The sequence below is a fragment of the Cottoperca gobio genome, chromosome 20 (assembly GCF_900634415.1).
Source record: "Cottoperca gobio chromosome 20, fCotGob3.1, whole genome shotgun sequence".
NCBI classification, from domain to species: domain Eukaryota; kingdom Metazoa; phylum Chordata; class Actinopteri; order Perciformes; family Bovichtidae; genus Cottoperca; species Cottoperca gobio.
In genome coordinates this window covers 17,550,747-17,565,995 of record NC_041374.1, presented here as the reverse complement: position 1 = coordinate 17,565,995, position 15,249 = coordinate 17,550,747, and the positions used below count along the sequence as shown (strand labels likewise).

General features: G+C 41.7%; 1 protein-coding gene across 1 annotated transcript in view; it reads right to left on the bottom strand.

The window, feature by feature from the left end:
* hecw1a (HECT, C2 and WW domain containing E3 ubiquitin protein ligase 1a) overlaps window positions 1-15,249 on the bottom strand; it is a 98,161-nt gene that overhangs the window by 19,651 nt on the left and 63,261 nt on the right. The window contains exons 19-23 of the mRNA XM_029458263.1: window positions 6,458-6,592; window positions 4,944-5,058; window positions 4,291-4,387; window positions 1,134-1,217; window positions 902-1,008 (exon numbers count right to left, since the gene is read on the bottom strand). Of these exons, the coding sequence (XP_029314123.1) occupies window positions 902-1,008; window positions 1,134-1,217; window positions 4,291-4,387; window positions 4,944-5,058; window positions 6,458-6,592 (538 nt within the window). The remainder of the gene's footprint in view (window positions 1-901; window positions 1,009-1,133; window positions 1,218-4,290; window positions 4,388-4,943; window positions 5,059-6,457; window positions 6,593-15,249) is intronic.

The following is a 15,249-nucleotide window of genomic DNA, read 5'->3' as shown; positions in this document are numbered from 1 at the left end:
TGTGAATGACAGAATTAAGGAAGTATTTTAAAAACACTGTCTTACATTACTGCAGGTAAGAGAAAACATTTAAGATCTTTGAAATTAAATTTAAGGTTTTTAAAAAAACCTTCTAAGGCCTTTTTTCAGGGAAACTGAATTCAATGCTTTTAAAGACTTTTCAAGATTTGTAGAAACCCAGATGTTAGTGTCACCTTTATTTCAACAATCATTCAAATGTGGAAAAACTAAATAATCAATCTGTCATGATCAGTCCAAATTCCAAACAATTCAATAGTAAGCACAAGAGGTCAAGCCAATCATTGGGTTTCCTAAAATATCATGCTGACCTATTGCCTGTCGACTTATCAGTAAACATCCTAGGCTATTGATGTTCTCTTTGTTCATGCAAAATGGAGTAAATTAGTAAATGTCTTGTCCCCAGAAGATCCCTCTCAGAGCTAGCCCAGAGGAAACTGTTTTAATATGAAAGTATTTCATGGCAGCCATCAGCTCGTTAGCAATGATAATCTCAGTCCATGGTCCCACCCGCAAGCTGTGATTGTTCAATTATTCTTTTTCATTTCTGCATGGATAATGTGTTTCCATTTCAAATAGGAAAAAGCTCCCTGCACCTCCTAATCCTAACTAATGATAGTGCCTTTCATATAGTATTAGCAGGTATATGCTGCTCTCTGCTGGTAAATGCTAAAATATAATACACCCCTTTACTTTGTTTTCTGTGTTTTTGATTTAATTTGAAAAGGAAATACATTTGACAATGTAATACATTGCATAATTTAATTTAACCCTAATTAAAGCATTTCAAATCTTTCATAGTGTGGTCCTTCATTTCCAGATTCCAGGGAAATTTAGAACTCATTCACACAAACATTTGTGATTGGCATGCTTGGAGACCTACCAGGAGAGTTCTGTGGTGAAGAGGCAGGGGAATAGTGAGGAGAGATGCTGAAGCCGTGGTGGATGGGGTGAGGTGGAACATAAGTCATGATCTCCTCTTCAAATAAACTACAAGAAAAGCACACACACAGCAGTAATTTGGTTTTATTTTTGTAATTTGTGAGTACATCACTATAAAATAAAATAGATGTTGTTACCTAACATGGGTATACTGGGTTTAGTGTGTGTTTTACCTTAACAGGATGACTAGGTCTGCATCGCATGACAACTTCTCCACCCCCTGAGTACCTTCTGTCCGAAGGTAGTGGATTTTCTCCCTAAACAGTCAACGAGACAAAGTACTTATCAGTTGTTATATAATATTTATTGACCTGAATTCAAATAGTTAATACAACTGAATATGTGGGTTTGATACTGAGATGCATCTTCCCTGAAATCAAAAAACATGCATATGTATTCATGGAATTATATTCAAAATCATTTTGTGATCAACATTTACATTAATGCAGGTTCCAATTAATCATCAAAACAGCTCGATATACTGTAGATTAGAAGTAAAAAGCACTTCTGTATTGTGACTTTGAGCTCTCAAATAATAAAAACAATTATTCCTCCATGATGCAAACGCAAGGCCCAGAGGGAGGGCCCGACAGCGAGCGCCTGGTGGCCGGGTTTGCCACGGAGCCCGGTCGGGCACAGCCCGAAGAAGCTACGTGTTGCCTCCCATCCATCCATCCTGTGGGCCCACCACTCATGGGAAAAACCGCTGGGGTCGGGTGCGCTGTCACACGGGTAGCAGTGATGGTCAGGGACCTCGACGGACCAGACCCGGGCAACAGAGGCTGGCTCTGGGGACGTGGAACGTCACCTCTCTGTGGGGAAGGAGCCGGAACTAGTGCGGGAGGTGGATCGCTACCAGTTGGCTCTTGAACCGTACTCCTGGATAGGGGTTGGACTCAATTCTTCTCTGGAGTTGCCCAAGGTGCCGCTACATTGGAGTTTACCCCGGTGGACGAGAGGGTCGCCTCCTTACGCCTTCGGGTTATGGGGGGGAAAACTCTGACTGTTGTTTGTGCCTATGCCCCAAACCGCAGTTCAGAGTATTCGGCCTTCTTGAAGCCGTCCGACTGAAGGAGTCCTTCCTGGTTATGTTATCCGGGAGGACTCCGGAAACAGTTGCAGGGTATCGAAGGACTAGAAGGGCGGCAGCTTCTGCCGTGTCAGAGGCAAAGCAGCGGGTGTGGAAGAAGTTCGGAGAAGCTATGGAGAAGGACTTTCGGTCGGCACCAAGGTGCTTCTGGAAAACCATCCGGCACCTCAGGAGGGGGAAGCGAGGAACCATCCAAGCTGTGTACAGCAAGGGTGGGACCCTGCTGACTTTGACTGAGAAGGTTATCGGCCGGTGGAAGGAGCACTTTGAGAAACTCCTGAATCCGACTAACACGCCGTCTATGGTAGAGGCAGAGCTGGAAGCTGATGGGGGATCATCGTCAATTTCCCTGATGGAAGTCACTGAGGTAGTCAAACAACTCCACAGTTGCAAAGCCACAGGGGTTGATGAGATCTGTCCAGAAATGCTGAAGGCTTTGGGTGTTGAGGGGCTGTCTTGGTTGACACGCCTCGTCAACATTGCGTGGAAGTCTGGGACAGTGCCTAGGGGTTGGCAGACCGGGGTGGTGGTTCCCCTATTTAAAAAGGAGGACCAGAGAGTGTGTGCCAACTACAGGGGTATCACACTTCTCAGCCTCCCTGGTAAAGTCTACTCCAAGGTACTGGAAAGGAGGGTTCGGCCGGTAGTCGAACCTCTGATTGAAGAGGAACAACGCGGATTCCGTCCCAGGCGTGGAACAACAGAACAACTCTTTACTCTCGCAAGGATCCTGGAGGGGGCCTGGGAGTACACCCATCCGGTCTACATGTGTTTTGTGGATCTGGAGAAGGCGTATGACCGGGTCCCCGGGGTGATACTGTGGGAGGTGCTGCGGGAGTATGGGGTGAGGGGGTCACTTTTGAGGGCCATCCAATCCCTGTACGCCCAAAGCGAGAGTTGTGTCCGGATACTCGGCAGTAAGTCGGACTCGTTTCCCGTGAATGTTGGCCTCCGCCAGGGCTGCGCTTTATCACCAATCCTGTTCATGATTTTCATGGATAGGATATCGAGGCGTAGTCGTGGAGGAGAGGGGTTGCAGTTCGGTATCCTGAGGATCTCATCGCTGCTATTTGCAGATGATGTGGTCCTTATGGCATCATCGGTCTGTGACCTTCAACAGTCACTGGATCGGTTCGCAGCCGAGTGTGAAGCGGTTGGGATGAGGATCAGCACCTCAAAATCTGAGGCCATGGCTCTCAGCAGGAAACCGGTGGATTGCCTACTCCGGGTAGGGAATGAGCCATTACCCCAAGTGAAGGAGTTCAAGTACCTCGGGGTCTTGTTCGCGAGTGAGGGGACGATGGAGCGAGAGATTGGCCGGAGAATCGGAGCAGCGGGGGCGGTATTACGGTCACTTTACCGCACCGTTGTGACGAAAAGAGAGCTGAGCCAGAAGGCAAAGCTCTCAATATACCGATCGATCTTCGTTCCTACCCTCACTTATGGTCATGAAGGCTGGGCCATGACCGAAAGAACGAGATCACGGGTACAAGCGGCCGAAATGGGTTTTCTCAGACGGGTGACTGGAGTCTCCCTTAGAGATAGGGTGAGAAGCTCAGCCATCCGTGAGAAACTCGAAGTAGAGCCGCTGCTCCTTTACGTTGAAAGGAGCCAGTTGAGGTGGTTCGGGCATCTAGTAAGGATGCCACCTGGGCGCCTCCCTAGGGAGGTGTTCCAGGCACGTCCAGCTGGGAGGAGACCCCGGGGAAGACCCAGGACTCGGTGGAGAGATTATATCTCCTCACTGGCCTGGGAACGCCTCAGGATCCCCTAGTCGGAGCTGGAGGATGTGGCCCGGAGAAGGGAAGATTGGGGTTCTTTACTGGAGCTGCTGCCCCCGCGACCCGATCCCGAATAAGCGGTAGACGATGGATGGATGGACAAGACACTGAACCAATGGATAGTAACGACTTGAGTTCTGGTGGTAGACAACCACGGAAATCCCTCGAGAACGCCAACTGTCATGTGTTCTTGCACTGTTCGCAATGTGACATATGCACAAGTCACCATTTCTCTCTTGTCAACCACTGACCAGCAATAAAAAAAAAAAAATTTGAAAACACATAAACAGAAATAAGGAAGTATTTTAAAAGCACTTACTTACATTTAAATTTAGCTTCAGATGACTATGTTTTTTCATGGAACAAGAATTGTGAACCAGGAACCCTCACTACATACATATGGACAGTGACGCTAAAGGTCAAAGTAGAACTAATCAATCTTTTGAGGAAGAAACATACCTTAGTGCATGGTTTCTGCTAAGGCTTGGCTGTCTCTCTTGCAACATGTCAAATATGTTTGGCTGTCGAAGGAACGCCACTATTTTGTCATTGTAAGCTAGTGAGAGAGAGGAGAGAAACAGAGAAAAAGCAGTCAGACGTTCACACAGAAATAGTCTTAGAGTTAAAACTAGGTATGCACCCATATCGATTTGGGATATTGGGCCGATACTGACTCAAACAGCTGGATTAGTTAGCGGTGACAATGGGGTCGATTCCTGTTTAAGATTTGACCAATGTTAAATTTCTGTTAATTTTGAAGATTTTTCATCAAGTTGCTGGTGTATAATTTATTTATTTAAATTTAGTAAATCATTATCTATGTATTTATTTGTTATATTCGCTTTTGCAATATTAAGAAAGCAATATTAAAGTCAATCCGGTTGTTGCCTTACACATAAACGAATGATCGTAATCAATTCCACACAGTGAGGGATACAGCTCATTAATTAAACACTGGTATCAGATTGGTACTCTGTATCGGCCAAAACCCAAAGCCCGGGTATCGGTGTCAGGACTATCAGTAGGGTCAGATCGGTGCATCCCTAGTTAAAACAATGCATTAGGTTGATCGTGGCTTAAAATAAATGATGAGATGTTATGACAGTGCCTACATGGAGCAGTCAGTTGTTGTGAGGTGTTGTTGTGCTGGCCTCGTATTGCGGCTACCAGGCTGTTTCCAGGCCTGGCCATTAGGGAAGCCCCACGACTCCTGGAAACATCAGATGCCTGGCAACAAACACCAATAGGACACACTTTTCACTGAGAGACAGCAGTTGTTTAAAGACAGTTTATCTTCTGATAAGGCTCTAAAAGTGGTTTTTCACTGATTATTTTACCTTTGATCAATGTAATTAACTACATTTCTAGATAATATCAGCATATTAGCAGGACACAGTCACCTAACCATCAATGTCTACGGTTAATGCATCTAAAGTGCAAGTTATCTAGCATTGTTATCGTCAGTCAGGTTAGTATTCAAGTTGAAATCTTGAAAACCATTAAACACTTTTTTACATTCTTCAGCTGAACTGATGTTAAAAATGACAGCAAACATAATTGAGTTGTAGAAGTTTACTTGTGTGTTTAAAGGTTAAGTCTGGTGATGTTCTGTATTGTTCTTCTTTTCAACAAATCCCATGAGTACCCAAACTAACAATGAATTGATCTTACTAACAAGTATTGTGTGTGTATCCAAAGCCTGATATATCTTATTCCTCTGTACCATAGAGCTCCATTGTTGTGCAAAAACTATTAAAAACACATCAATGAGTCACATGAGTGACATGTTCTTTCATTATCATGAACACACACACACACACACACAGTAGTTTATTGTACTGTTTCCTCCTGATAGAGTAATGTTTGTTAAAAACTAGTGACCAGCTGTTTTAGGAAATTACTGAGCCTTTTGTAAACATGAAACCATATATTTGTGAGCTGTCTTTAAAGGTACGTCTTGAGAAGGAACCAATGGGCTTGTGGTTGAGTACCACATCAGCTTATGGAGAGCATCTTCAACTACAATATTTGTTGTGCTTTCTACAATACTTTGATACTCCAAAAGTAAGAGAGCATAGGACATAAGCAGAAACTCCGGTTATGTTAGAATTTACTTATGTTGATTCAACTGCAATGAGTGAGTGTAATGGGAAAATACTGCATTGCTCCTTTTGCTCCTCTGTTGTTCTTATTGTTATCTTTCTTCCTATGTCACATATGTTACGGTGTGAAGGTTTGACCTTTTCTCACACCTAGGTGTTTATGGTAGGGGGAGGCAGTAAATAGATAAGGAGACAGGGGGGGGGCTGTGTTTGATAAACAATGACCAAATTGATCAACGCCAGGCAGATCAAAACCAGGTCCGGTCAACGGGGTTGACTTTTTCCCTTGACCTATTCTTGACACCTATAGGACACTTGAGGTGTATAAAGATGAGACCACATTCCTCACACGGCATCATTGCTTGACAGACCTTTGTGCTGCATGCTCTGATCCTTTCTGCAGAAAGCCTTCTTTATAATAAAATAGTCAGAGACTAACTTTGTATCTTTTGAGCATCTTTGTTAACATCATTTCCACCACATGAGTAACTCTGAATTGATAGTACAGGTAGGTGTGTGTGTACCTCCCCGGCGCTATAGCTGCGCAGTCTCTGCAGATGCTGCCTGTGAGCGAGGTGGCCGGGCAGCCGGCCATTCTGCAGAGGGATGCGAGGGTCAATGAAGGTTGTGGCTCGACTGTTGTGGTCCACAAAGAAAGACTGAGAGACAGAGAAAAAAAGGACTGAAATTGTACAATATGTTATTGTCAAATTTTGATTTGCCAAATTTACTACTACTAGGTGGTCCTCAGACGGGCCCTCCATCGGTGCTTCCAGTCATCCCGATGCTCCATGCATCTGGCTAGCTTGCCAGTATTTTCTGCTCCCGCATTATTATTATATATATTCTTATAATTGCGGTTGCAAGTTTGCTGGCTAATGAATACATTCTGGATCAAATTTGACAAAATAACTCTTTTGAATGTTATTTCTATCAATTTTAATATCATTTATTTTCCTTTAGAATTTTTTTGTTATGCTTTCTTTGTCTTTTCCCTCCATACATTCATGAGAAAGTATGGATAACTTTAAAGGTGTAACCAACATGAAGACCAGAGAGCTGTCTATAGGAGAAAAGCAAGCAATGTTGAAACTGAGAGAAGATGGAAAATCAATCAGAGCCATTGCACAAACATTGGCCATAGCCAGTACAACCATTTGGAATGTCCTGAAGAAGAAAAAAAACACTGGTGTACTGAGCAACAGATGTCTAACTGGTAGACCGGGGAAAACATCAGCAGTTACATTGTGAGAACTGTAAAGAAAACTCTAAAACAACTGTCAGTGACATCACCAACAACCTCCAGAGGGCAGGAGTGAAGGTATCACAATCCACCGTTCGCAGAAGACTTCGGGAACAAAAGTACAGAGGCTACACCAGAAGATGCAAACCACTCATTAGCAATAAGAATAGGAAGGCCAGATTAGAATTAGCCAAATAGTACAGAGACAAGGCTCAAAAGTTCTGGGACAAAGTTTTATGGACTGATGAGACAAAGATGAACCTTTGCCAAAGTGATGGAAAGGCTAACGCGTGGAGAAAGAAAGGATCTGCTCATGATCCAAAACACACAAGCTCATCTGTGAAACATGGTGGAGGTAATGTCATGGCTTGGGCTTGCATGGCTTCTTCTGGGACGGGCTCATTGATCTTCTTTGATGATGCAACACATGATGGCAGCAGCAAAATGAACTCAGAAGTCTACAGAAACATTTTTGTCTGCCAATGTAGAGAGAGATGCAACCAAACTGATTGGGAGATCCTTCATCATGCAGCAAGACAACGACCAAAACAACCAAGGAGTTCACCAGGGGAAAGAAGTGGAAGATTTTAGACTGGCCAAGTCAATCTCCAGACTGAAACCCTATTGAGCATTTTACCTGCTAAAGAGAAGACTGAAGGGAGAAACCCCCCGAAACAAACAACAACTGAAAGTGGCTGCGATGAAAGCCTGGAAAGGCATCACAAAAGAAGAATGCAAAAGTTTGGTGACGTCAATGGGTGGCAGGCTTGAGGCAGTTATTACAAGCAAAGGATTTGCTTGTAATAAATATTAGGTATTATTCACTTTTCACAATATTTTAAGTCTCTGTTCCTATACTTTTGCTCACCTAAAAATGTGGTGTTCCGTTAAAAACGATGCTATCTTCTAAGTTGTTTATCAGATCTAGATGTAAATACCTGGAAATAGAAGCTGAAAGACTGATCTTTTTTTTTCTCACATTCATCTTTTGATGTCAAACTCAATTTGTTTCAGTGTACAGAAAAAATAAAGGAATTGGCCTCGCTGTTCCAATAGTTTTGGAGGGCACTGTATGCTGTTTTTGTAACATTTGAGGGCGCTGTACTTCAACAAACGCCTCCAACAAATTTCATCTGATCGACTTCAAATTTGGTCAGTACCATATAAAGCCCTTAATGATATAAAGTTATCAAAATTGTAAGTGTACATTCTCCAATCTGCTCCAAATGTCTTATGCTTGATAAGAGTCACGGCCTAAAGACATCTAAATGCCAATATTGACTCATAGTCATAGCGCCACCTACTGCTAACAGGAAGTTACAGGTTGTATACTTTTACGACCTACTCCTCGCTAATTAAGCAGATCCATCCGATCCATCGGATCCATCCGATCCATCCAATCCATCCGAAATTTGGTCACAAAAGCCTTAAGAGGTGGATGACGCTTTATAGTGAAAGCTGGGCATTTTCCCTGAACTGCTTTAGTGTGGTGATGGCGTGAATTTTGATTCTTCGGCATGTACTGTTTCACACATTTGATGAAGGTCCCAGCCCAAATTTTGGCCGGTGATTTTTGAATCATAGTCATTGCGTCAGCTATGCGGAGGTTACAGTTGCTATACTTTGACGTACTGCTTTTTGCTGGTAAACCGGAAATTCTCCTTTTAACTCTCGATCATTAACATAATCATTAATGTCCCTAACACACACCTCAGGAATATAAGGCTAAAATTAGCAATTTACAACAAGTTTGGCAGTTAAGAAAATGTGGTAAATCAGACAGACCTCAGAAAAAAGGTAAGAGAGGTTTCGGCTACGAATACAAAAATCTTCTTACATGAGGCAGAATATGTAGGTGATAGATACATAGATTGAGAGATCGATCATTTTTCAGGGACGCTTTGCGTCTCAATTTGTAAGTTTTAATGTGTGTGTTATGTTATATGTATTGTATGTACTGTCAGGTAAATTAATCCTGATCTTCATTAATCCACACTGGAAAGACTATCACATGTATTTGTCCTACCTCAATCAATATGTATTACGACACTACGAAGATGTTTCTGCACTATTATGTATTTTCTGCACAATTATGTATTTTCTGCACAACTATGTATTACAAACATAATAGGGGCACTTCCCCTTTAAGAGTAACAGGTCAACAAACCATCACTTCCGGACTGCTGACGGAGGAGCGTGTAGGCGCCAAACTGGGACCAATGAGGAGAAGGTCAACGCCTACTATTAGATGCGAATTTTCAAATGTTTGGGCACACCAGGAGCGGAGCCGTGAGACCGTAACGATGGGGCTTTTTGAGCCATGCGGTCTATGGAAACGGCGACGCGAAATGTGTCCTCAGCTGAGAATATTTTCTTTGTTTGACTTATTGCGTTAAATAAATATATAGATTACATCAGGAGATTGCTGTTTTGATTCGACATTTAAACTCCGAGTTCTTCAGCTTTTTCCTACCCTTTAATTGGCGTCCCTGGGTGGGCATCCCGAAAGGAGAAGTGAAGAACGATCGCCGAGCATCGTTGACTGGTATTCATTGCACGTGCAAAAGATCAGGTGAGGGTGAACACCGGTTAAGACAAATATTCACTGCAGGTAGACTAGGAAAACTTATTAATGAATGCCAGCAACAATGTTCGACGGTCATAGCTAATACAACTGCTGTTAAACGATAAAAAGCAATCCTGAATGTTGAAATACAAGCGATAAGAGCAAGCATCGAAGATATTAATGATGTTAACGATATGTATGAAAAGCCTACGGAGGGTTCCAGCGTAGTCTGGTTAGGGCCACGTGCTCATATTACTCAAACAAATCCCAGAGTGGGTGTCCGGTCTGGTACCGGATAAAGCTTATGGTAAGCTTGCATTGATATAGTTTAATACGAAAACACCTAAGGAAGGTAGCTAAGAAAGCTTAGTTAGTTTAATGTTAAAGAAGTCCTTTGGCAGGCAGATAGGTATAGTTTAATTCAAAGACTTAAGGGAAGCGTGGCTTAGAAGCTAGTGTTGTTTACCAAAGAAGAATAGTGATTATAATCCTGAATTACGTGAGAACCGATGACGATCGCCTCATAGTCTCAGATGTTGTATATCATCTTCTTTGCGGCAAGCATAGTGTAAAACATGTAAAGATTTGTGTATTGTTGTATTGTTGTGAGTAAAGTGTGACTAAAGCAGGCCTAAGGCGAGGCTAAGCTAGCGTTGATATTTAGCTAATGCATTGGAGTTTGTAGAACGGGTGAAAACTGTTCAAACTGACTGGGGGACGGTTGTGAAATCAAAGAGAACCGTGGAGTGTATGTGAAGTAGTTTTAAGTTGGAAAAACGTGAAAGAAGGAGACGTTTTTGTGAAAGGCCTCAGAGATTAGGACCAGCTAACGGTGGCCACGTGATGCTGGGTCGCTAATTCCGCCTACTTATGTAGTAAAAGTAAATTGTGATAAACTAAACCTTGAGTCTTATGCTGGAGCATTTTGGGTGGAAATAAAATGCATAAGTGATGTAGTGACCGAGTGATTAAACCAAAAAGTTTTCTCCAAACTGGAAGGAGAGAAAATTCAGAACAAAGAAACCTCCATTTTCTATCCTTCTTCATCTGGAGAAAAAAAAAAAAAAAAAAAAAAAAAAAAAGACCCACATCCGGTTGATAGCTAAATGCCTCTGGTGGACAAAATTGAGACTACAACTAAAAGTTTATAGAAATAGAATACAAAATTTAAACACCTCCACCTGTGGAATGGCAATTAAAGCGCACCTAAATTTAAAACTGTGCACCAGCAGACAAATTGGTAAATTACAATTAAAATCCAATTGAATTGAGGAAAGCTAAAGAGAAGAAAAAGGTGAAACCAGAACCCCAGACTGTAGACCGGACGTGAGAAAAAGGACTGACAAGAGAACATGACTCCCCAGCAACGGGGATCCACACTTCCGGAACCAGGTTGTATATCTGCATTCACACACACTATCATAGTCAATTAAAGGAGGCTGAATTGTAAAGTGTAGAAAACTGTCTCTTATATGTTTTTGAGAAAACATGTTTAATAAGTGTGTGGATGACAGATATGTAGACTTTTTGTGTAATTCTGGAGCAGACAGAAATGATTAGAACAGAACAGAGCCGCAAAATACCAGCTAATGATAGATTACGTTCAGAATAATAAATAATAATAAAAGACTTTAGTCAAGAAGTGTCAGCATAACTCATTTAACACACACGGTCACGGCTTCTTTGTATCCCTCTGTAAAAGGCCGGCGTGATTCCCTCTTGGATGGCTGTCCGTTCCCACCTCTCCCAAAAATATTCAAACCTCATGACATTTTGTGAAAGACTATAATCGTCGACAGACGAATAGTAGGGAGATAGAATCTTCTGAGAGTTTAGTCTAAACAGTGTAGGGAGCTAGAAGCTCCTGAGGGTCCGATCGTAAATGTCATGAGGAAGAAATATGGTGAAGAGAGTTTGTAAGATAACAGGGAATGAAACAGCTGACAAATTATTTAAGAAAATAAAGTTTTGGTAAACTCATCTGTTTTAGAAATACCAGACTATAAGAAGCCTTTTATTTAAACAGCAGACTTCATGACATTAGTATTAACACAGAACCATGGAGATAAGAGTAGACCAGTGGTTCACTACTCTTCACAACTAGACCCAGTAGATAAGGCAATGCCTGACCGCACATGAGCAGTAACTGCAGCTTCAATGGCAGGTCAGGCCTCTGCATCAAGTGTTATTCAGGCCATTGACTTTAACAGTGACACATGCAGTGTCAGTTTCGTTTTCACAACCGCATCTGACTATAGAATAATGTACAACTTTGATCCATCTACATTATTTCCAACAGCTGAGGACGGAGAATCACATGACTGAACGACAGAGACGGACAAGGAACTTCACCAAGACCAGACTTGACTGACGTTCCCTAAGAGGAACCAGAGATAGAAATGTTTGATAACAGATCATGTAAAGTAACCTAGAGGATCCGAATGTGACAAGATCTCTGTAGTGACACAGACCGACGTATTAAAAGCAGAAGCTCTACCCAATCATCTGTCAGCAGAGCAGCAGAACTGATAGCATTGACAGAGACATGCAGATTAAAGAAAGACAAAGTTGTAAATATCTACACAGACAGTAACTATGCATGTTCAACATGTGTTTGCTCAACAAGTACAGCATACAGGTATGGTAACATTGACTAACAAACATATTACTCACTCTAATAGAAGACTTATTGAAGGCAGTACAGCTACCAAAGTATATTGCTTTATATAAAGGCACAACACATATGATAAGAACTGATCCAGTTTCAGTAGACAACAATATGTAAATGAGAAGACAAACACGCCAGAACACAAGACAGAGATATTGAAAGAGATGCAGCTATAAAGTAAGAACAAGCCGTTTGGACTAAGAATAATTACATACGAGACAGAGACGACTGACGAAAGAACACTTGACCAGAGAAGAACTCAGTACGACCAAGAGCATGTATAAATGTGTGTATTGAGACACGGTATTTGACCATGTCTCAAAAGGGGGAGTATTATATTGAAGTATTATATTGAGTATTATATTAATAGAGTATATTCATAGCATTTGATTCAAAGGCCGAATGCCGAGAAACGGATATTCTGAACTAAATAAATATGAAGGTGTAGCTAAAGTGTTTACAGCTAAATGAACTGTAAAATAAGGTAATGTGGGTAAAGGATAATAATAATAATAATAATAATGATGATAATAATAAGCTTTATGTAAGAATTGCAGGTCAAAGTACTTGCACTGCAAAAACATAAAACATTAGACAGAATAAGAACATTTAGGGTACAATAATCAGTGTTGATGCAAATAAGTGTGAAAGACTAATGGTATAAAAGAACACTGGAAATCATGCCAAGTTTCCCTATCTGTGCCGGGAAAACTATCAGCCATATTTAGAAATATATACCACCATTTGGAAAGGAAGAAGAGGGAGAGAAAAATATATCCTGGTGACACATAAATATATCACCACTCCTGTGAGAGACACTGACTCCATAAAGCAGAAACTGGACCTCTTCGTGGTGAAGTCTGACTACACAGGGAGGTGGTACCCATAGGGGCGCTTGTCTCACCATCAGTGAAGATTCAACAACCCGAAGTTTTAGAAGGGGACTGTGACATGGGGGTCAGAGTCATCACAGGAGGGTGAGTATAGCCCTGTGCACCTGAGACTGCACAACCACATCAAATTTGATTTCTGTGACGTAATAACCTGTCCCTCTCCTCTAACAATATGCAGAACAGGTCAGGTGGGCAGAGGAGCACAGCTGCGCCACGGAGAGGAGTGACATGTAAGAAAATAAATGATTGTGATCCATTATTCCTCACCATCGTTTCATCGCATCCCAGAGATTAGAGACTGTTTGTTTTAGGCAGCAGAGGTTTTAGGAGCAGGTCCACAAGGACACTTTAGGATAAAGGTAGAAAACAAGAAGACTGCAATCTCAAAGCAGTCAGTGGAAAGGATATAAAGATACTACAGTAAGAAATAGAATAGCAGGGAGACAGGATATGTGGAGAAGAATATGTGGCTTGACTGTAAACTGTATACCACTAGCTCAGTAAATATATAGTGTGTGTGTGTGTACCAGTCAGGCCCCTCCTTGCTTTAAGCCCAGTCCCAGTAATACTCGGACCAATAACAGAGTAAAACTGTCTGTTAACAATGATGCACAGTGTAACAGAACCACTCAGCCCAATTTGCAAAAATCTCATTAAGAGATTTCCAACTCACAGAACCAATAGCACAAGACTGAAATATGTGCATTGATGACACTGGTCGAGTGTTTCTATGTTTGGCCCACAACAGGTCAAACTCTTGTGAGCTTGAACTCGGCTGAAGAGAAACACAGCACCTGGGGAGAGCTTCAGCTCCACAGCATACAAGAGATGCAGTAGGAGTCCCCCGGGGAGTGCCAGAGATCAAATTGGAGCAGGTTTTGACTCATTGTTTTTATGATGGGCAACTACTAATAAGAATGTGGACTAATTACATTCATTGCATCTAACAGAGGTTTATTAATTATTACAAGGGATGCCGTTAAGGGACAAGCTGAACAACAAGCAGCTTCCAGCTTATTGACATGATAGAATGTCTTTAGACATGCTCCGAGCAGAGAAAGGTGTGTGTGTGCCATGTTGGATCATCCTGTTGCACAATTATATCAAATAATACTGTTTCAGAGAGATCAGTTACTAGAGCCTTACAAAGATTGACAACATTATATAAAGAATTAGCAGAGAATAGGGGTAGAGAATTAGTCTGGTGATGCTATGGAAAGACGGTCCGGGAGATGGAGAGTTCTCATGTCACTGGTATCTTCAGCATTAATAGCTATATCAATATTAATTTGTACATTATCTCCACCGATTTATATTTTGTAAATATTTATGCATTTTTTATATTCATGTACCAGCTAACCCAGAGCAAATTCTTTGTAGGTGAAAACCTACATGACAAGAAAGATTATTCTGATTCTAAATACTTACTGTATGTGGATGTTGTTATATACCATAAATTAGAAGCCGCATGACGAGATTAATTGATTCCACAATCACAAAACAAATGTACACGAGTATCAGCCCCTCTCCATAGATTTATGCAATTTGATAGAACTAGCCTGATTACAGAACGAAATTGCATTAGACATGGTGCTAGCTGAAAAAGGGGGTGTCTGCAAATTGTTTGGCTCTGTGTTGTACTTTCATCCCAAATAACACAGCCCCTGATGGATCCTTTACCAGAGCTTTGAAAGGACTTGACAGACTCAGCAAAGAGCTAGCATCAAACAGTGGGGTACTCATAGACTATGATATAGAGCAGGAACACGACAGCCAGGAGGAAGATGATTTCGTGTGAATAACTCTACAAAGTGTTCTTTGCTGCCATACCGAAGCCACTGACTTTATTGTAGTTACAGTCTCTCAGTCGTATACAGATATTACAATCTTATACAGACATTAAAAGTTTACTAATATTTACTGTCTTTTACTGGAAGTGTTTTTTA